Raw genomic sequence first — 21485 nt, forward strand, 5'->3', positions numbered from 1 at the left:
AGGGGGAGTGGGAGAGGGAGAAGCAGGCCTCCCGCCGAGCAGGGAGCCCGATGCTCGATCCCAGGACCCTGGGATCATGACCTGAGCCGAAGGCAGTCGCTTAACCAACTGAGCCACCCAGGCGCCTGCACACTAAAATAATTTTTATTTTTTTTTATTTTTTTTTTTTTTTTAAAGATTTTATTTATTTATTTGAGAGAGAGAGAATGAGAGACAGAGAGCATGAGAGGGAGGAGGGTCAGAGGGAGAAGCAGACTCCCTGCTGAGCAGAGAGCCCGATGTGGGACTCGATCCCGGGACTCCAGGATCATGACCTGAGCCGAAGGCAGTCGCTTAACCAACTGAGCCACCCAGGCGCCCCAATAATTTTTAACCCTAATACCTAGGTTTTTAAAAATGGGCCTTAAAATTGTCAGTGTGCTGTGCTAGCTGGTTTGGTGGATGAACTCTCCTAGAAAGCGAAGATACTCTTAGACTGGTAGCATAGCTGTTGTTGCTGTCCTTACAAATCAGACTGCAGGTATGCCAACCTTTTTATTCCTTTCTGTTCCAGCTTGTAAATCAGCTTCAGAAACAAAGGTGATATCTCACGCTGTGCGGCAGCCTGTTTTTCTTCGCAGCATGTCGGCTCCTTCTGACCTGGAAATGATTGGCAATGAAGATTTGGAATTTACTAGAGCAAATCAGAGGTAAATGGCTAATGGCCAAGATTGGATTCCCACATGCAGCTGAATACATTCATCAGAGCATGCTCCCTGAATGAGTTTGTTTTGTGATCTAGCACCGTTTTGTTTTCCTGTAGGCGGCGCCACGTCACCAGCCACCGCAGCAGCTCCTTTACACTCCTGCAGTCATTGGCCATTGAGGACAGCAGGGACAAGCCCACCTACAGCGTCCTGCTGGGGCAGCTGTTTGCCTTCATCGGCACCAACCCTGACCAAGCCGTAGGTCGTGTTTTGCCGATTACAGAGGAATAGCACCTGACAGCACGAGGTGGGGGGGTTGGGCGCGCCTGTGACAGTCCCCAAGAGTCAGGTGGACTTCCTTGTCATGCCTTTCAGGTGTCCAGCAGCAGCTTTCTTTTGGCTGCACAGACGAGGTGGCGGCGGGGGAATACTCGCAAGCAGGCGCTGGTGCACATGCGGGAATTGCTGACGGCCGCTGTGCGCGTCGGGGGCGTGACACACCTTGTGGGTCCAGTGACTATGGTCCTTCAGGGAGGACCCAGGTCAGTTGCTTCTAATAGTTCATACCGTCCTGGCCAGAGTGGGTGAGAGGCGTTCATTCCAAAGATGACTCTTGAAGCCAGATCATCGATGGTGGTATTTACTAGTGTTTTCCCCTAAAATATTTTATTTTTATTTTTTAAGAGCTCCACAATTTTGTAACAATGTCAGCATATGTAGCAGAAAGTAAAAGTGTCTTTACTCCCCTTCCTCTCCTGAATTCCACCTTGTTCACTAAGAGCTGCTTTTATCAGCTACACACACAAATGGCTATTTAATTCTCTTTGTACACAGAAGTGTGTATGTGTATGATTTTTTTTTCTTAATTCAGATTATATTGTACTATAACACTGGAATTTGTTCAGCATATCTTGGATATATCTGTCTTTTCATGTCAATGCATGTAGTTCTCCTTTATAGTTTTGAAGAACTTCATGGACCTCCAGGTATGGATGGCTATGTCTTATTTAACTCCTCCCCTCCTGGTGGACACATGTTTCATTTTCTCTTTCTCTCCATTTTTTCTGTTTTATTTTTGCATTAATAGCAGTGATGTAGTTAACATCCTTATGCCTACATTTTTGTGTACTTTTGTGCTTATTTTTACTGGATCAATTTCTAAAAACCTAATTGTAGATATGAACTTTGAAGGTTTTATCACTTATTTGTGAGGAGTTTTTCTATGCTCTTCCCTACTGGGCTTCAAAGATCTTCAGGTAGAAGTAGAAAAGGCATTTGTCTACAGGTCCTGGACTAGAACTGCCTGGGGCTACTTGTATCTCCTAACAGCTCTTTGAGAAATTCTGGCCAGCAAGCAGAGAGCAGAGGCTGGGGGAAAAGAGCTAGCGTGAATATCCTGAGAAATTTCTGTGTCAATCAGGAGAGACCAGGTTACTGTTTGGAAACAAAGCCCTCCAAAATCTCGTGTACAAAACAGGACTTCAGTTCTTGCTCATGTCCAGCACAGGTGCGCCTCAGCCCGTGGTAATCCCGGAGAGCCTGGGTTAGAGGAGGGGACCGCCATCCCGAAAGCTGTCAGTCCCCTTGTCAGAGCTCAGGGTCATTGGCCAGGCTGGTCACATGCTCACCCAACCAGAGGGGTGCCCAGGAGGCCCAGTGAGTAGCACTGGCCACCACAGTTCACTTCCAGAATAATTTCTCCACAACCCTGGCAGCATTTTTCTTTTTTCCCTCAGTAATGTCATGTCAAACATTTAAAAAAAAATGCAGAAAATCCCAAAGTAAAAAGTAAAAATCACCTGTAAATCCAACACCTTAAGATAAAACCTGTTAACATTCTAGTGTATCTGTTCTGTCTTTATTCTAACCATAGATACCTCCTATGTTTTTAGTGGATGTATAGCACTGCATCATATTCCTGAACCTTTATTCAGATTCAATCCTGATTTTTCAACCTTAGATTTTATTTACTTATTTTTGCTATTATAAACAATATTCTGTAGCATATCTTTGTAGATAAATCCGGAGAGTTCCAGTTTTCAACTAATATTAATTGCTGTAGAATCTACCCCAGGTTGTGTGTTTACACTGGGAAGGTCTTATATCAATTGGATTCTCATACTCTGCTAATAATCACAGTGTGGACTTGAAAAGGACACTTAGTTCATCTATTTGGGCGTTGATTTTCTCATTAGTACAATTGCATTTACAGAACTCAGTGCTGCATAGGATATGGTAGACATGTTTCAGATGGTTTCCTTATTAAATGTGTTTGGTGATGTGGAGTACCATTCTCTTGCTCTTAGAGATATTGTGGACTTTAACCTTGTAAGGCTCCGAATAATCCTGGTAGGGAACCCTGCTTGATTTGACTTAGCCTCGGATTCCCCAGACTTTTCTAGAGTGTGGGTATTATCTCTGAGGCATCTTAAGAAATGCTGTCCAGTAGTCTTCTGTGGTCCTGCAGTCTGGGAAACACTGGTGAGCTCTAAGATCCCTTCAGTTCTCGATTTACCTAGACACTCTTGGATTTCTCAGAAGAACTCTCCTCTAATGTTCACTGTCACTCTTCTTGCCATGGTTCAGGAAGCCTGCACTTTGGTTCTGTTTCATAGAATTGAAGAACTAACCTGTGGTGGGATGGTGGAGCAGGTCCAGGAAGCCTTTGGCGAGACCATGACCTCTGTCGTGTCTTTGTGTGCTCGTTACCCTATCGCGTGTGCAAATAGCATCGGACTTTTGTGTACCATACCTTATACCAGGTAAGGAAGGCAATGCTTTTTATTGTGGGTAAGTTACACTGCAGTGCGGTTGCTTAAATAAAAATATTTTTAAATTAAAAAATTGGGTGGGGGCGCCTGGGTGGTTCAGTCGGTAAAGCGTCTGCTTTCGGCTCAGGTCATGATCCTGGGGTCCTGGGATTGAGTCCTGCGTCAGGCTTCGTGCTGAGCTCATGCTCGCTCCTTCTCTGTCAAATAAATAAAATCTTTGGGCGCCTGGGTGGCTCAGTTGGTTAAGCGACTGCCTTTGGCTCAGGTCATGATCCTGGAGTCCCTGGATCAAGTCCCGCATCGGGCTCCCTGCTCGGCAGGGAGTCTGCTTCTCCCTCTCCCACTCCCCCTGCTTGTGTTCCCTCTCTCGCTGTGTCTTTCTCTGTCAAATAAATAAATAAAATCTTTAAAAAAATAAAAAAATAAAAAAAAAAATAAAATCTTTAAAAAATTTGTTTTTAACTTTTAAAAATTGGGGGTTTTTTTGCTTTGATTATCCAGTGACACTATCACTGTGATTAAATGAGCTTCCTCCTGACAGACACCTAAAGTTACTATGTAAATTACATACTGTTGAATTCCTACATGATCAGAAGTGGCCAATAGGGATTATATTACATTGTCAAAATGGAGAGGTTTGAAGGAAAGTAAAAGATCTCTAGGAAATTTTTTAACCTATTTGGCAAAAATTTTTTACAAATGCATTTATTTTCTCAGTGACCTTATGAATCCCCTTATAATAAAATACATACGTTTTTTTGTATTATGGATGGGAACCTTGAGTTGATTCTATCAATTTTTACTTAGCTATTCTATATGAACAAACCAAAACTTGGAGTTCCTTATTTATGAAGGAAATTCTCATTGTAGAGAAATATTTCTGTGTTCAGTTATGCATGGTAGTATCCTAAGTAATAGACAAGGAACTATGCTGACTTGTTTTACACCCCTTTGATAACCTGGATCTTAAACCTGAGGGCTGGACAGTGACGTTTATTCTGTGTAACCCTTTCCACCTGGCCCAGGAGTGAAGAGAAGTGCCTGGTGCGCAGTGGCCTCGTTCAGCTCATGGATCGACTGTGTAGCTTGAGCAGTCAGACGGAGTCCAGCTCCAGTGAGAAACAAACCAAGAAGCAGAAGGTGGCCACCATGGCCTGGGCAGCTTTCCAGGTGCTAGCCAACCGCTGTGTTGAATGGGAAAAAGAAGAAGGTAAGGAGCAGGATTCCATTCTAGAATTCATTGATTTCTTCCGTTGACATGTTTACTTAATTATTTGTGTTGGCTGGGGGAAAGAAAGGCTATATTAAATTACATAATCAGATGGGTTTAATTAATGATTTCATGAGAGCCTCTTCATCAGCATCCTTCTCTGAAAATTTATGGCTACACTATGACATTAAATAATATCCTAGCCCAGAGCACCTGGTGCTTAGTGAAATAAGCCAGACACAGAAAGACAAATACTGAGTGATTTCCCTTATATGTGGAATCTAAAAAAGCCAAACTCCTAGAAACCAAGATTAGAACGGTGGTTGCCAGGAATTTTAGGAGGAGAAGGAAGTAGGGAGATGTTGGTCAAAGAGTCAAACTTCCAATTATAAGATATTGAATAAGTTCTGGGGTCTAATGTACAGCATGCTGATTATAGTTAGTAATACTTTATCATATTCTTGAAAGTTGCTAAGAAAGTGAATCTTAAATGTGCTCAAACCGTACACACACACACACACACACACACACACACACACACACACAGAAAGGTAACTAGGAGGTGATGGATGTATTAACTAGATTGCGGTAATCATTTCACAATGTATATACATATCTCTATATATAATCACGTTGTACACCTTTTAAAAAAATTACATTCTATAATCTAAATTGTATATAACTTGTATTTGTTAGTCATCCCTCAATAAAGCTGGGGGTGGGGAATGATAACCACCCTGAAAAAGAGTACAGTAAGCCAGGAAATCGAGAAGATACCTTTCATGTTCTTTTTGTCAACACTGCTATCAGTCTCCAAATAAATATTTCTCTGAAATGGTTTAGTTGCATTTTCAAGTGCTACTTCCTAACTATATTTTTACCATCCCAGTTGAAAAAGTAAAGTTGAAGGATGATGTCTCCATGATATCCCAGGCCTGTTTATATAGCTTGGTTACTTATCTGTTTGTTCATTCACTGTGTGTTTTATTGTCTTGAGAGTCAGGCATAAGTTGAACAAGGCATTGCTCTTCCTCCTAAGAAATACGGTGCAGTGGGGGAGATAGACCAATGAGCAAATGACTGTGGTGTGGTTAGTGCCGTAATTGAGGTGCATGCAAAGTGCTGGGCCAGCACAGAGGTTCCTACAGACTAGCTGTGCTAGAGATCAGGCAAAGCTTCCCAAGAAGGTGACATGTGAGTTATTCTTACAGGTTAAAGAACATTTCCATGCAGAAAAAACTGTGTGTGTAGGCACAGGGATCCAAGAGAGCATGGGAAGTTCAGGAAATGACAACTAATTTGTGTGGCTTTTTACAAGAGCTGCTTGGGGTGGGGGGTGGGGTACTTCTGGAACTACAGTGAAAATGAAAGCTCCCAAAAGGTCTTTAATTGTATTTGAAGAGAGAGAGGGTATGAATTAAAAATCAAGATGTTTTCATCACCGTAAAAAAAAAAAGGGGGGGGTGATTCTTCCCTGTTAATTGAAGTATATTCCTTGTTTTGTATGGATTCAGTTTTTGTTAAGAATAATGTCTTTCCCCAACATTGAATTGTTAACCTTTTTTATGTGCAGATGTTATCTAACGAGGAGACACTAATTGGATAGCTAATGGAATACTGAGCAGGTTAAAGAAAAATCGGGCAAGAGGAAGGCTTAATGTAGGGAGGCTGAGAGAGGGCTCGCCACACCTGCAGGCTTACCGTGGCTTCCTTGGGTTCTCACCTTGGTTTTTCTTTTTTTCTTTTTCTTTCTTTCTTTCTTTCTTTTTTTTTTTAACTCTGAAGGCGGCTCCACAGAGGCAGTGCACTCAGGTCTGGCCCGTCAGGTGTCCAGCCTTCTCACCAACCATCTTGCCCGAGCAACTGAGTGCTGTGGTAACCAGGCTGCTGGGAATGACGCCCTCCAGGACGTCCTCAGTCTTCTCAATGATCTCTCAAGGTATGGAAGGCCCAGCCAGAGCTGTGAGAAAAAGTGGCTTTCCTCCTGAGTGATTGGGGTTCCCTTGGGTGGTGACTGTCTTTTGAAACACCTAAATTACATGCTTCTGCTTCAAGAACATGGAGAATAAAATCATTGGGAAGATAGGAGTTCCAAAATGCGAGGATCATTCAGGTGAATCTCTACGTTATAAAACGATACCATGTGCTTTAATACTTTGCTGGTAACAGCTGCTGGCCTTTCAAGTCCGTGCAGTTGCATCGAGTAACCCAAAATCCTTACCCTCATTATAGCAAGATAATCAGTCAGGACCTGTAGTTGACTCATGTTCTCATGCTTCTCATGCTGTGTCTTAAAAAAGAAGACAATCTGTGGAGGTTTGATACCATCCTGTGTAAGCCATGAGGCCCACACCCGCTTGTACACATAAGGCTACTTGTTCTTTGGCTTCTACTGGACTTTTTCTTCTCAGTGAGATGCCACAGGGCCTGTACAACGCTGCGTAAGCCCTTTGGTCTTGAAGCTTAAAAAGGAATAAAAGACTGAAGGGAAAGTCTTCCTAGTTTGGGTCGTGAAGTTGTAGTGCTCTGTGAACCATGCTGAACTATAGCATTGCAGTTTAGTAAATTTCATCAGGGATCAGAAAATACTCAAAGATCTTTCTTTTTAAGTACTATTGACTGGGGGCACCTGGGTGGCTCAGTGCGTTAAGCATCTGCCGTCAGCTTCGGTCATGATCCCAGTGTCCTGGGATCAGCCCCGCATCGGGCTCCCTGCTCAGCGGGGAGTTTGCTTCTCCCTCTCCTGCTCCCCCTGCTTGTGCTCTCTCTCTCTGAAATACATAAACAAAAATCTTTTTTTTTTTTTTTAAGATTTTATTTATTTATTTGACAGAGAGAGACACAGCGAGAGAGGGAACACAAGCAGGGGGAGTGGGAGAGGGAGAAGCAGGCTCCCCGCAGAGCAGGGAGCCTGATGCGGGACTCGATCCCAGGACCCTGGGATCATGACCTGAGCTGAAGGCAGTCGCTTAACCAACTGAGCCACCCAGGCGCCCCATAAACAAAAATTAAAAAAAAAAAAAGGTACTATTGACTGGTCAGTTGAGAGCTTTCATTAGATATTTACCAAAAACCTTAGTTCTCCTTCATAAAAACATAGTGCCAAATCTGTGTCTTCCTCATGAATCAGTTCATCTTCATTTAGGGAACTCTTGCTTCCGAATTTCTATAGTCCAATATGCCCAGCCTTGTGTACCTTTTCTTCCTTCTTTTTCAGAAGTCACATAGGTAAAGCCATCCTGAGCCAGCCAGCTTGTGTGTCCAAACTCCTCTCTCTGCTGCTTGACCAGCGCCCGTCTCCAAAGCTAGTCCTTATCATTCTTCAGCTGTGCCGGGCGGCGCTCCCACTGATGAGTGTAGAAGACTGTGGAAACGTGGAGCTCCCGCCATGGAGCTACTCCGTTCCCTCCCTAAACAGTGAGCAGGAGGATCCCAGCGACCCAGCATCCAAGATTGCCTCATTGCTCTTAGCAAAGCTGGCAGATTACGTGGTCCCAGGTGAGCAGCTGGTTGGAGAATGACACTGAGGTGCCCACTTGCTGGGGACGGCCAGCCTGAGCTTTCCGTTGTTGGTTAGCTGCTGCTGCCATGCCTCTTGCAACGGAAGAGAGGGAGATGGGAGCGGGAGGAAGAGAGACCAAAACTAGAGTCCTCCCTGCGCAGGGGATGCACAAATAACACTGCCGTCGTTCTGTTCGCTTTTAAAGGATGTCAGACAGTTCTTTCTCCAACTGCTTCTGAACCTGACACTACATTGACAAAAACCAGTCCCAAGAATTCCTTAAAAGGAGATAAAGATCCTGGAGAAGAGAGTGAAGCAGTGGATGGCAAGCTGTCTATCTTTATCCACAAGCGGGAAGACCAGTCCTCTCATGAGGTTCTCCAGCCGCTACTAAGGTGACTGATGATTGTAATAGCTACATGCCATCAGGCACTGACTGTGTCCCAGGCACTGTGCTCAGTAAGCCCCTTACGTACATCAGCTGTCCCAGCCCTCTTGACAACCCTAAGAGGTAATCACTGTCATCCCTGTTGTTACAGTGGAGAAACTGAGGCAGAGCTGAACCACAGACGCAGGCCTCTGACCACAGAGCCCAAGCTTTTATCCACAACTCGGTACTGTTTCTTCAAACCCAACAGAGAGCGAAAGCCCTGTTGAGAATGTATTGTTTGTGCTCAATGGAGAGTCTACAGTGTGATTTTGGGCTTCGAGAAGGAAAAATGCAGTCTGGTTTTAGTCATTGGCATCCTTCAGCCATGGGTAAATGTAAGGGATACCATTGACTGTGAGGTGGAGAGATAAGAGAAACTTCTTTATTTTTTTTTTATTTTTTTAAAGATTTTATTTATTTATTTGAGAGAGAGAATGAGAGAGAGCACGAGAGGGAAGAGGGTCAGAGGGAGAGGCAGACCCCCCGCTGAGCAGGGAGCCCGATGCGGGACTCGATCCCGGGACTCCAGGATCATGACCTGAGCCGAAGGCAGTCGCTTAACCAACTGAGCCACCCAGGCGCCCAAGAGAAACTTCTTTAAAGCTATAATTCATTGAAGTATGAATGGTATGATGAAAAATGGTATGAAGTAAAAATATACTTACTGTCCAAAGATTACAAACCCACGGGGGGCCCTGTTAGTGGGAGCAAGGACGACGGGAAGTCCTGCCACAGAACATGAGGGAATTTAGGACATGTGTGTATGTCTCAGGGGATGACTTCTTTCTTCAAATAAATGATGTGATATTGGTGTCATCCTCCTAATTGGTCCCTTGTCTGCCATCATGGCAACTGAAAGCACTAATGGACCACTAGCATAAACTAAGCGGGGTCAGGCAGGTCAGTGCTAGATGCAGAAATCGCCAAGAAGGATTCTTGGGCATTGAGAAACTTCACAGTACAAATTTGCTGAAGGAGTTTTTGGAGAGCCAGGTTTAAGAGGAAGAGGAAGCTGAATTATTAGAAAGATCCAGTCATTCACACCAAGGCATCCCACCCATGCTGTTGCTAAAGTCCCCTCACTTTGGGATTTAGATCACTTACTGAGTGTCTCCCAGGTGCGCGGCCTTCCCTGCATTGTAGGTGCAGATTCTCGATTTTGTTCAGCTTTTTAGTTTGCACGTCATTGTCATGTAGGTTTTAATTATTACAACTGTAAAAACAGCTGGTGTTTTAATCCCTAAAAGTGCTATAATTAAACAATAATAAATTCCTTTTTGAAAAATTGCGTCTACTGTGGATTTTAAAATCCTGTTGTAGCATATAATGCTGGCCTGGCCAGTACTAGGTTGCCTCACAGCCTGCAGCCCCACCTTGACCTTGCCTGTAAGATCGTCACCTCTCTCTGCTTTCCCTTTTAGTAGCTCAGAAGGACGGCCCTTCAGACTTGGTACTGGTGCCAACATGGAGAAAGTCGTGAAAATGGATCGAGACATGACCAAGGTAACCCTAATATGGAGACACCTGGTCTGACAAGACCCATGATTGAGGGACGTTTACCATACTTTAGGTTTGCAGAGACATTTAAGAAGAAAAAAAAAAGTTCCCAGAAAGAGGCAGGGTGAGAAATTGAAGTCAGTGGTTTAACTGAAACCATTTTCAAGAGAACTAGTCAGAATCAATTTGTCATTAACGCTAAAAAAAAAAAAAAAAAAATGTAAAAGAGAATTCTTGGTTTTGACCTAGAAGTTTTCCCTTAGCTCTATTAAAGTTTTGCAGCCTAATGATACTTTAAAAGTGAGGGGCGCCTGAGTGGCTCAGTCGGTTTAGCATCTCACTCTTGATTTGGGCTCAGGTCCTGTTTCAGGGTTGTGAGATCGAGCCCTGTGTTGGGCTCCACGCTGGGCACGGAACATGCTTAAGATTCTGTCTCTCTCTCTCTCTGCCCCTCCCGGTACCAGCATGTGCACGCTCTCTCTTAAAAAAAAAAAAAAAAAATAGTACTTTAAAAGTGATAAGATGTGAAGATTAAAAGAATAATAGATAAAGGGGCCCCTGGGTGGCTCAGTTGTTAAGCATCTGCCTTCGACTCAGGTCATGATCCCCGGATCCTGGGATCGAGCCCCGCATCAGGCTCCCTGTTCTGCGGGGAACCTGTTTCTCCCTCTCCCACTCCCCCTGCTTGTGTTCCCTCTCTCGCTGTGTCTCTGTCAAATAAATAAATAAAATCTTAAAAAAAAAAAATAAATAAAAAGAAAGACACACAGCCCATAAAAAATATAAAAATATGCCCATGTTTACAAATTACACAAATAAGGGAATAAAAATAGTGATATATCATTTTTCACCTGTCAAAGAAAACTGATAATACCCATTATTGTCAAGGTGAGGGTAAACAGGCATTCTCTAGTGTCCAGAGACAACCATACTTTTTATGGTTTTATTTGTAAAAAACAAAATAGAATCTGTATACCCATAAATAGGAAATTGATTAAAGAAATTGTTATATGTCAATTATACCTTAAATTTTTAAATTTAAAAATTACATGCATACCATGAAATACCATACAACCATAAAAAGAGCCAGGTAGATCTGTATATGCCAATATCACAACACATGATAGTTTGATAACTGATAAAAATTAAATAGAAAAACTGATCCATGATTATGTATGCCAGAATTTACATGGAGACAAATCCAGAGGACTAACAATTATATGACTGGGTAGAGTCATGGGATGTTTATGGGAAGTTAACTTTCTACATATAGTATTTTAACATGTGAGTTTTTGAGAAACGAGCCTGGATTGCTTTGGTAATGGGGAAGCAGGCTTTAAAAATTAAGGAAGCGCAGGAAGGTGACAGTCTCAAACCTCCCTCCAGGGCGGCTGCTGTGAGGTGATCACAGAAGAGGCTGCAGCCGCTCTTCGGAAGGCAACCAAGTGGGCCCAGTCAGGCCTCATCGTCAGCATCGGGCCACCTGTAGAGTCCGTCAGCCCAGAGACTGTGAGTGGACTGTCCACAGGCGACAAAAAGAAAACCGCCCAGACCTCCATTTGCCGAGAGAGGAACTCTGAGCTCGCCAGGTAGTCTTTCTCTGTCCACACTTTTCCCAGACCTACTTTGTGATGGACTTGTTCTTAGGGCTTTAATTGTATATCATCCCCTTGACCGGCTGGAAATGAGGACTGAGGGCTCAAAATACCCATCTGAGGTTGTGGGCGAATAGGGTGGTGCTCCTGGCTGAGTGGGCATCTGTAGCCAGAGGGCTGTTTTTCCTGAGGAAGGCCACTACCAGGAACATCAGCTACAGTTTTTTGGAGTATTAGTAAACTCACGTCTTGCTGCCTTTACTTCTTCCAAACCAGCCCAGCTGTACACATGAACTCCTTTCTAGGAGTAGACAGGAGGAATGAGTGTTGCCTCCAGGAAGTTTGCGAGCTGTTCTGTGTTTGCTGGCCAGGAATAGGTGCAGCATAGTGTCTTCCCTCACTCCTGATGGTTTATGCAGCTCAAGTTTGAGGTCTGCTGTTTCAGAGGATTCTTTAGTTAACAGAGTATGAGAGAAGTGATTTAATTTAGCTTCTCTTCTTCTCAATGAAATCCACTTTTTCTTGTATCATTAGAAAATTTTTCCATCTTTTGATAACCCTAAAAGCCACTTCTCTGCATTCTTAAACCATCGCTGGGCACTGACACTTTCCGTCTTGACGCTCGCAGAACTGACCCCGTCCGACCCTTCATCAGTGGGCACGTGGCGAACAGCATGGCCGCAGAAGTGATCGCCTTGCTTCATAGCTTGCTAATGGCACCCGAGTCAAATGCTGCTCAAATATGGACCACAACGGCAGAAAAGGTTAGCACAGTGTCACTGCTTAGCTGAAGAAGCGAGGAGGAAGTTTGTGTTCTCTTTTAGCATTTGAATCCTGCCTAGCGAGGGTCATATTCTAGTAAAGAGAGAGTTCCCAAATTGGCCAGATTGGCTTGTTAGCGGTTTTCCCCCTCAAATTTGCTTTGGTTTAGTCGTTTCACCTGTTAACCTGTGTCTCCTGTCACTGTCATTTCTGATTTTACAGAAGACGGGACCATATTCTCAGGGAAAGAATGGCACTCCTTGTTTCTCCTTCTTGCTTATGTTCAACTGGTACCAACAATAGGGAATCGCAGCCTTGGTTTATTGGATTTGTAGTAAGTCCTTAGTAAGGATTTGTAGTAAGTCCTAAGGAGGCCTCTGTGATACATACCCCCTGGATGCTCTATCAGTAATTCATCATGACAGATGGTAGTCTAGTTTCCTGAAAACTAGGGAACGCTATTCAATTCCCGTTTGCCCACAGTCATTTTTCAAGTGATTGCCTTAAGGAAATTGGGTGTTGAGTTGTAGGCAGTAAGCTGTGATGGTTTTCCCTCAGATAAGTTTTTCTTCTCCTTTGGGGTTTTGTTAACCGTGTTCGATTCTCCCACATTCTGAGGTTGTGTGTTTCCAGCCTTGTCTAATCACATGAGGCAAATATGGCAAGATGTCAATGGTCAGTTGATAGTTACTTCATCCCTCCCCTAGCCAGAGTTCCTTCAGTACACGGCAGCCAGCCACTGTTATGGACACTTCATCACTCTTAGTATCGATAATAGCCAAAGCTTTAACTCCTACTACACGGCTGCTGCTTACATTTAGGTTCTGTCTCGTGCGCTGATGTACATTCCACAGTTGGGGAAATATGCAGAGAGCATTCTGGAAAATGGCAGCAGTAGCGGCAGGAAACTCGCCAAACTTCAGAGAATCGCCCGCCAGGCCGTCGCCGCACTGTGTGCCCTCGGAGGCTTCAAAGAGACCATCAAGATAGGGTCTGAGGTGCAGGTAACCAGCCAGCATTTCCCAAGTCCCTGCTCTCCCCAAGCTACTGCATTCATTGATTAACTGATCATCTGTAAAGGTGGCATCATCCACCCAGTTGGACAGAAATCCTAGTTCTTCAAGCTAAATAAGGAATCTGAGAAACTCATGAATTCTAATCCACACTGTGCTACACGTTATTCAGATATTAGTACAGTACTGTATGATGTTAATTATAATACTTGTGTCCCATGGTGTCACTAATATTTTAGTGTTGGAAGTTTGAGGTTCTATCCTATTGTGATCACCTTGACATAGGTTTTAGGACCTATTATTTTAACTCCCATTCAGTGCTTGGTATCTGCACTGTAACGAACTGTTCCTGTAATGCCACTAACAACAGCTGTGAATTTACTTCTCTGCACCTAGCCCATGACAGAGTTGCATACACCATCAGAGCTGGTCGGTGGTGCTAATCCATCTTTGTCTCTAGGTTTTAGGTAGAGGAATATCAGGAAGCATCGGAGTAGTGGCTTCTATCAATGAACAGGAAGGTATAGCTACAGTCAGATTCCCACCCATAGACTGTAGAAAGACTTCGCAAGCATCAGACACATTGACTATTCCATTGTCTAGACTTTGTGTTCCAAGATCAGAGGTAAGGTGATTTTTAAATGCATTATTAAATGTCACTACAAATGGTAACCATACTGTAATGAAAAATGAGTGTGCACACAGTACAAGGGCACAAATACTTGTTTATCTTAAGTGTTACTTGGGATGTATATTTATATATTGGGCATAATTACTTAATAGTAACATTTGTGTGAAGATTTTCACCTAGATGACAAAACTCATTTCTTTGGTTAGGAATATTCCACAGGGTATTGTATTTTTAATTGTTTTGGTCTAGTTTGCAATTTTATGTATGGTGATTTTATTTTTTTTAACTGAAATTTTGAGAATTAACTCCAGATAATAACACCCTCATTTCTTATAAACTAACTACTTGAATTTAACTTTTTGCCATGCCCCCCCCCGCACCACCATCAGGCACTGCCTCTTCATAAACTGTCCATTACTGAGAAGGTAGTACAGGCAGTCCAGTCCATGTTGCTTCCTCAGGAGGGAAGTCTCTCTATTCATACCTCACTTCCTGCAACAGGAGATGGGTCAGCTCCTGTGATGGCAGTCGTTCGGCTCCTGGCTGAAATAAGAACAAGGTGAGCACCCTCCAGAGATCCCCTAATGTGCTGGCTGAGGTGGTGCAGGCCACAGAGGCGGGGGGCCTTGCTGGGCCCCTCCACTCCTGGCTTAGTGGGTCCACGGTGTGAAATTCATGTCAAACTGAGAACGGAGACGTTCTCTTGCGCTTTGTTTACTACATTTTTGTTAAATTCCCCAATTTCTGCAAGTTTTGTTGCATTGTGCAACTTCTGAAATTTAAAACAGTTTAGCTGTTCCCCTAAGAAAATAAGCAAGCAGTCAAAAGGTGACCTATGGAATATACACAAGGCTCCACTGCTTTGCTTTGGGAAAAGCACTTCGTTCTATCCCAGTGAATCTCTTTGCCACTTTACCTTGTTTAAATGGCTCGTGCTATGTTAATATACATCTGGTCCATCACTTTCCAAACTGATAAGGAGAAGAACTAGGGAATGCCCTCAAGTGGGAAGAGAAGTTACTTATGTTTCCAGATCAATCCAGTTCAGAAAAAAAGCAAGAGGAAAGGGGAGTTTGAACCTTTTTGTAAATTAGGGGACAAAGTTGATTGAAATGCTTTTCATAGTTAACTCCTTAAAGAATGAATATTGATGACTTTGAAATATTATAAATCTTTTAACATTAAGAGCATGCCTGGTCATGGCCCAGCTTTTAGAAGACAGCTTATTCTGTGAAGAATTCATACAACAGTGTCCAGCAGCTGTTGAAGTGCTCAACCTAGTAGCCCAGGAATGCAGTGCTGGTAAGTACCTGTGGCTTTCCTGTTTTATTAAGTGTTATCAGCACATTTCCAGTTTGATGATGGAATGCTAACATGCACACGCACGTGCTTGCATCCCCCCAACACACACACACGTCAAGTAGCTAAGCTCTATAGACTGCACTTAGCACAACTTTTATCCCAGATTTAGAAATGTAAACAGCTTTCAGTACGTACAAAGGAAATCGTTTTTCAATTTAACTTGAGGACCCATGCCATCATGTTTTCTTCCATTCACATTAATTCATTGCATTTGTTTCCCTGTTAGAATTTCATGAACCCTTAGGGCTACTGATACTTTCTGACTATTGTCATTGGCTACATTTGAGTTCATAGGAGTTTGCGCTAACTTCTGTGTGTGTGTGTGTGTGTGTGTCTGTGTTCATGGAAAAGTTGAAACACAAAAATAGGGAGACTAGTAAAGGGAACCCTCAACAGTTGTCAACTCATGGTCAGTCCTGATTCATCTGTGCTGTACCCCCCTCCTGTATTTTTTTTTTTTTTTAAAGATTTTATTTATTTATTTGACAGAGAGAGACACAGCGAGAGAGGGAACACAAGCAGGGGGAGTGGGAGAGGGAGAAGCAGGCTCCCGCTGAGCAGGGAGCCCGATGCGGGACTCGATCCCAGGACTGTGGGATCATGACCTGAGCTGAAGGCAGTCGCTTAACCAACTGAGCCACCCAGGCGCCCCCTCCTGGATTGTTTTTAAGCAGATTCTTAGATATTACTTTACCCATAAATATTTTAGTATGTGTCTCTAAAAAAAAAAAAAAAAAAAAAGGACTCTTAAAAAAAAAATGCAATACCATTATCGCATCTGAAAAATTAATGGTAGTTCTTTAATACTAACTAGTCCGTGTGCATCTTTCTGATTTTCTCATATAGTCATACTTGTTTTTGTATTTGTTTATTTGAATCGGGATCCAAATAAAATTCTTACATTGTAATTTCATCCCCTCATTATGTTCTTTTTGCCTTGCAATTTATTTTTTGAAAGGTTTCCCATAGTCTGGATTTTGCTGATTATATCTCTGTGGTGTCATTTATTGTGTCCCTCAGTCTTCAGATTTCCTATAAATTGGTAGTTGGCCTGGGTGTTTTTAAATGAAAATTTATGCTTTTTCCCCAAGGATATAACTGGACTCGAAAGGAAGTTGTTCACAGTTAGATTAGCATCCTCCAGTGCTCTAGTTGCTAGCATTTTCATGAACTGTAAGGAATAGATGAATATCTTTAACTTCCTTAATGGTTTTAGTGGTTTCCTTTGTCTCTGCGGGGTCATTTTTATTGTCCATGTTATTTACTGTTTCTCATGCCATTCGCTTTTTCAGTCACTCCCTAATCTCTCTTCTTTCTTTAAATTTTTCTTTTTCATGTGGTACCAATTTCTTTGATTGGTCTTTGCTTTTGGTCTTCACTCTGTATATGTCTTACTCTTCAAATCTCCCTCTTTTAGGGGTAGTAGCTCTGTGGAACCAGCGACTGTTAATAAACCTCAGGGAGATTCTGAGCATAGAGAATAAGAACAGAAGAAAAGGAATTTGCTAGGCTTCTGAGGGGAAGTTACTTGTGACTAAATGTTTGCCCATAATTCAGCTTTGTACTTGTGGTTGGGTCTTCATTCCTTGCCCTGTTTTTTCATGTTCTTGGCCTACGTTGCATTGTAAGACCTACGTGACTGATTTTTAGCAAGCATGTACTTGCTGAATTGATCTCTTGCTTTCTTTTCCCCTTTTTTTTTTTTTTAAAGATTTTATTTATTTGAGAGAGAGCACAAGCTGAGGGCAGAGGGAGAAGCAGGCCCCCCCTGAGCCGGGAGCCACATGTGGGGCTCAATCCCAGGACCCTGGGATCATGACCTGAGCCGAAGGCAGACACTTAACTGACTGAGCCACCAAGGCTCCCTGATCACTCGCTCTTTTATAGGACTCTGAATAGCCTTTTTATACGTTTTATTGAATAAGGGAGTCGTAAAACTGTGAAATTAACTTTTGTACTTAATGTACAAGCTAGGAATCATAGTGATTTGGAGCAGTGACCTCAAGTAGTTTTAATAATAACCCACCTGACCCATTTTCCCTAATGGAAAAGAACTCTGTGGTCACAAAGAGTTGGATAGAAATGTGTGGGGAGTGTTTACTAATTGCCACAAAAGAGAAGACTATGAGCTTATACATCAATTTATATCCTAAAATAGTGTCTTATGTCAAGTTTAACAGTCCTTAATAACTCACTTAGTAGGTTACCGGAAAGAGCTTTGAAGTTTAAAGTACTTATCAAAGTTTGCTGGCTTCTCAGTCCTTGACTGAGAACAGCCAGCCAACAACCAACCAACCCTGCATCTGGGTTACTTTGTAACACAGCGGTGGATTCTTAGAGCCCACAAGAGAGTCCTAGACTGTGCTTAGAAGAAGTGCTGTTTAATAAATGTTTCAAGGTGATGGGTAGAAGAGAAAGAGTTCTTTGATTTTTATTTTTGAATGTATTAAGACTTTTTATTTCATGTGTGAAAATGTGAAATTCACACACAAAAATACATTTGAGTCTCTAAAATGAAAAAAAAATAATTCAATGAATTTCTTCCATTATTTTACTTCTGTGATGAATTAAGCAGAAACTGGGCCATTATATCGTTGACTTACTCCTAGCTCAATTTTATAGCTTCTCTAATCCAGGGAAAAGAATACCTAATTCCATTTGGTCTAAGAAGATAGCACTACACCAAAGAGTTTTTTCCCATGAAGAAATATTTCTGCGAAATTCACTGGATCCCTTGGTTGAAGTAGCATAGGAAACGGATTTTTTTTTTTTTTGAAGATTTTATTAATTTATTCATGAGAGATAGAGAGGCAGAGGGAGAAGCAGGCTCCCCGCCGAGCAGGGAGCCCGATGCGGGACTCGATCCCAGGACTCTGGGATCATGACCTGAGCCACCCAGGTGCCCCAGGAAACAGATTTTAATACTGAAGAAAAGGCACATAAAAACCAAAAAAAATTCCCAACTTGATGTTCTTACAAAAGTTAGAACCTCTCCGGTCCAAATGTTTCTTCGACTCCCTACTTTCTAAATATACACATTCCCTGAGCCAGAGGTTCTTCTCAAACTTTGAAAGTTCATAAGACTCCCTCAGAAGCATGTTAAAAATGCTTTCTAGGGACGCCTGGGTGGCTCAGTCGGTTAAGCGACTGCCTTCGGCTCGGGTCCTGATCTCAGGATCCTGGGATTGAGTCCCTCATTGGGCTCCCTGCTTGGCGGGGAGTCTGCTTCTCCCTCTCCCTCCGCTGCTCCCCCTGCTTGTGCTCTCTCTTTCTGTGTCAAATGAATAAATAAATAAAATCTTAAAAAAATAACAAAATGCTTTACAAACTCCACCCAAAAGTCAGAATCATCACTTGAAGGTGAGCCTGGGCCGTTGTGCTAGGACGGGCCCAGACCTCACTTGGAGAAACTGCTCTAAGCTTTGCCAACCCACCTTCTTTGCTTATCTGCCCTCCCCTGTGCTTTCCATGGCTGCTTCTATGGGTAGTCCCTCACTGGCTAGCCAGGCCTCTCAGCCCTTTTTCTTAGGACCCCCAGCCTCATGAATACCCCACACTTAAAACTAAAGTCGTTCTTTCCTCTCAAGTCAGCTCTCCTTTCTGACTTCCTTGTTTTAGGTCGGACTCAGACTATTTTTGACTCTCAGATACTGAGTTAAATATGACAAACATCTCCTTCCTATTCTTCCACATCCAATCATTTGCCATGTTCTATTCTTCCTTTGAAATGCTCCTGAAATTTATCCCTTTCCTGCCCATTTCTACTACCAGCTTCATATGTCAGGTGCTTTTTCTTTTGTGTTTAGACATCTGCATTATTCTCCAAACCTTTCCTTTGTGCACCTTGTCTTTCCACGTTGTCATCATAGTTAGCTTCCTGAAGCCCTGCTTTGAGTGGTTGTCAAGAGCGTGGTGCTGTCCCCGAGATGCTCGCTTCCCTAAGCATAGTTACTACTGTGGGGTTGTCAGTTACAGACTAGAGTGAGTTCATAGCCGGTCCCGGCCACTACTTGGTGCTCTGGCCAGAGGACGGTCAGTTAGGAATGTATTCCTCTCACACTAGGTACTGTAAAATCCCCTCTTGTGTTAAGACTACCTCATGGCAGATATGCTTCACCTCTGCCAGGTAGCCCCCATTCTACCCCTAAGAATTGCTATTCCCTAATTCAGTATGATTCCAGCCAATCCCATAGAAATCTCTCCTGACCCTGGTTACTGCTTGATTGTAAGGACACTGTTGCACACGTTACTCCCTGGATCATCCAGTATTCCGTGTATACGTTCTCTCGGAATAAGGTTTGTTTTTTTTTTTAATAATTTTTTATTGTTATGTTAATCACCATACATTACATCATTAGTTTTTGATGTAGTGTTCCATGATTCATTGTTTGCACATAACACCCAGTGCTCTATTTAGTTCGTGCCCTCTTTAATACCCATCACCAGGCTAACCCATCCTCCCACCCCCTGCCCCTCTAGAACCTTCAGTTTGTTTTTCAGAGTCCATCGTCTCTCCTGGTTCATCTCCCCCTCTGGAATAAGGTTTTAATTTAAAAATAATAATTGGAAAGTGTTTCTCCAAGCTAGCTAGGCTCTTTATGACTAGTTAGTTTACATTTATATACTGGATTCCATGAATCCTGTAACTGAATAGTTTCCTCTTTTTTTTTTTTTGAAGATTTTATTTATTTATTTGAGAGAGAGAGAATGAGAGAGAGCAAGCACATGAGAGGGGGGAGGGTCCGAGGGAGAAGCAGACTCCCCGCCGAGCAGGGAGCCTGATGTGGGACTCGATCCCGGGACTCCAGGATCACGACCTGAGCCGAAGGCAGTCGCTTAACCAACTGAGCCACCCAGGCGCCCAATAGTTTCCTCTTTGATTTGTCCACTGGGCTTGGGCCCGACCCCAGGTGTAAAGAAAGGACAGGGGGCATATACCTCATGGCATGGCCTGGCCTGGCTCCTGCCTTCACTTTGAGTCTGTTTTATCTTGGCCTCCTCTTCCCTGTTGCCTTCTAGTCCATGTCATTGGGTTCTATTAAGTGTCTGGGTGTCTCTAGACGTGGTATAGGTCAATAAATTTCTCACTATCCAGGCAAGCTCTGTGCTTTACTTTTATTGGACTACATTTTATTTCTCCTAAGACCTTTTTTTTTTTTAATTCAGGTATAATTCAAACACCATAAAATTCACCATTTTAAAGTGTATACTTCTTTGGGTTTTAGTATATTCACAGAATTATGCAGTCATCACCACTATATAGTTCCAGAATTTTTTCATCATCTCAAATAGAAACCCCCCGGTACTAGTTAAACAATAACTCCCCATTTTCCCTCCCCAGCTCCTGGGAATCTCGAATCTACTTTCTGTCTCTCTGGATTTACATATCCTGGGGATTTCCTATCAGTGGAATCCTACAGTAGTTGTCCTTTTTTTGTCTGACTGCTTCCACTTAGCATAATGTTTTCAAGGTTCATCCATGTTGTAGCATGGCTCAGTACTTCATAACAGGTTATGGCTGAGTACTGTTCCATTGTGTGCATAGACCGCATTTTGTTGATGAATTTATGAATACTTGTTTGTGCTTTTTGGCAGTGACCAATAATGCTGCTGTAAAGTGCTTATGTGGACATATGTTTTCATGGGCATATGTAGGAGTGGCATGGCCGGGTCATATAGTAATCCTTGTTTAACTTTTGAGAAACTGCATGCTTTTTTGAGGAATTGTTTTCCACAGCAGTGGCACCATTTTATATTGCCACCAGCAGTGGACGGGGGTCCTCACCAGCACTGGTGGTGTCTTTTTGATTACAGTCATCCTAGTAGGTGTGAAGTGGTATCTCCTTGTGGTTTTGATTTGCGTTTTCCTAACGATTAATGATGTTGAGCATCTTTTCATGTACTTAATGACCATTTACCTTCTTCAGAGAAATGTCTGTTTGAATCCCTTGCCCATTTTAGTTGGGTGGTCATTTTATTGTTAAATTATAAGAGTTCTGGGTGCCTTTGTGGCTCAGTCAGTTAAA

At 42.8% G+C, this 21485-nt stretch overlaps 1 protein-coding gene across 1 annotated transcript in view; it reads left to right on the top strand.

Moving 5' to 3' along the window:
• Window positions 1–21485, top strand: part of HECTD4 (HECT domain E3 ubiquitin protein ligase 4) — a 183420-nt gene that overhangs the window by 110435 nt on the left and 51500 nt on the right. Inside the window, exons 30-44 of the mRNA XM_044921281.1 lie at window positions 554–689; window positions 803–944; window positions 1062–1228; window positions 3302–3448; window positions 4483–4667; window positions 6453–6606; window positions 7885–8165; window positions 8375–8564; window positions 10021–10102; window positions 11483–11685; window positions 12320–12455; window positions 13275–13457; window positions 13927–14091; window positions 14487–14656; window positions 15284–15399. Coding sequence (XP_044777216.1) covers window positions 554–689; window positions 803–944; window positions 1062–1228; window positions 3302–3448; window positions 4483–4667; window positions 6453–6606; window positions 7885–8165; window positions 8375–8564; window positions 10021–10102; window positions 11483–11685; window positions 12320–12455; window positions 13275–13457; window positions 13927–14091; window positions 14487–14656; window positions 15284–15399 — 2457 coding nt within the window. The remainder of the gene's footprint in view (window positions 1–553; window positions 690–802; window positions 945–1061; window positions 1229–3301; window positions 3449–4482; window positions 4668–6452; window positions 6607–7884; window positions 8166–8374; window positions 8565–10020; window positions 10103–11482; window positions 11686–12319; window positions 12456–13274; window positions 13458–13926; window positions 14092–14486; window positions 14657–15283; window positions 15400–21485) is intronic.

Source organism: Neomonachus schauinslandi, chromosome 14 (assembly GCF_002201575.2).
Source record: "Neomonachus schauinslandi chromosome 14, ASM220157v2, whole genome shotgun sequence".
Taxonomy (NCBI): Eukaryota; Metazoa; Chordata; class Mammalia; order Carnivora; family Phocidae; genus Neomonachus; species Neomonachus schauinslandi.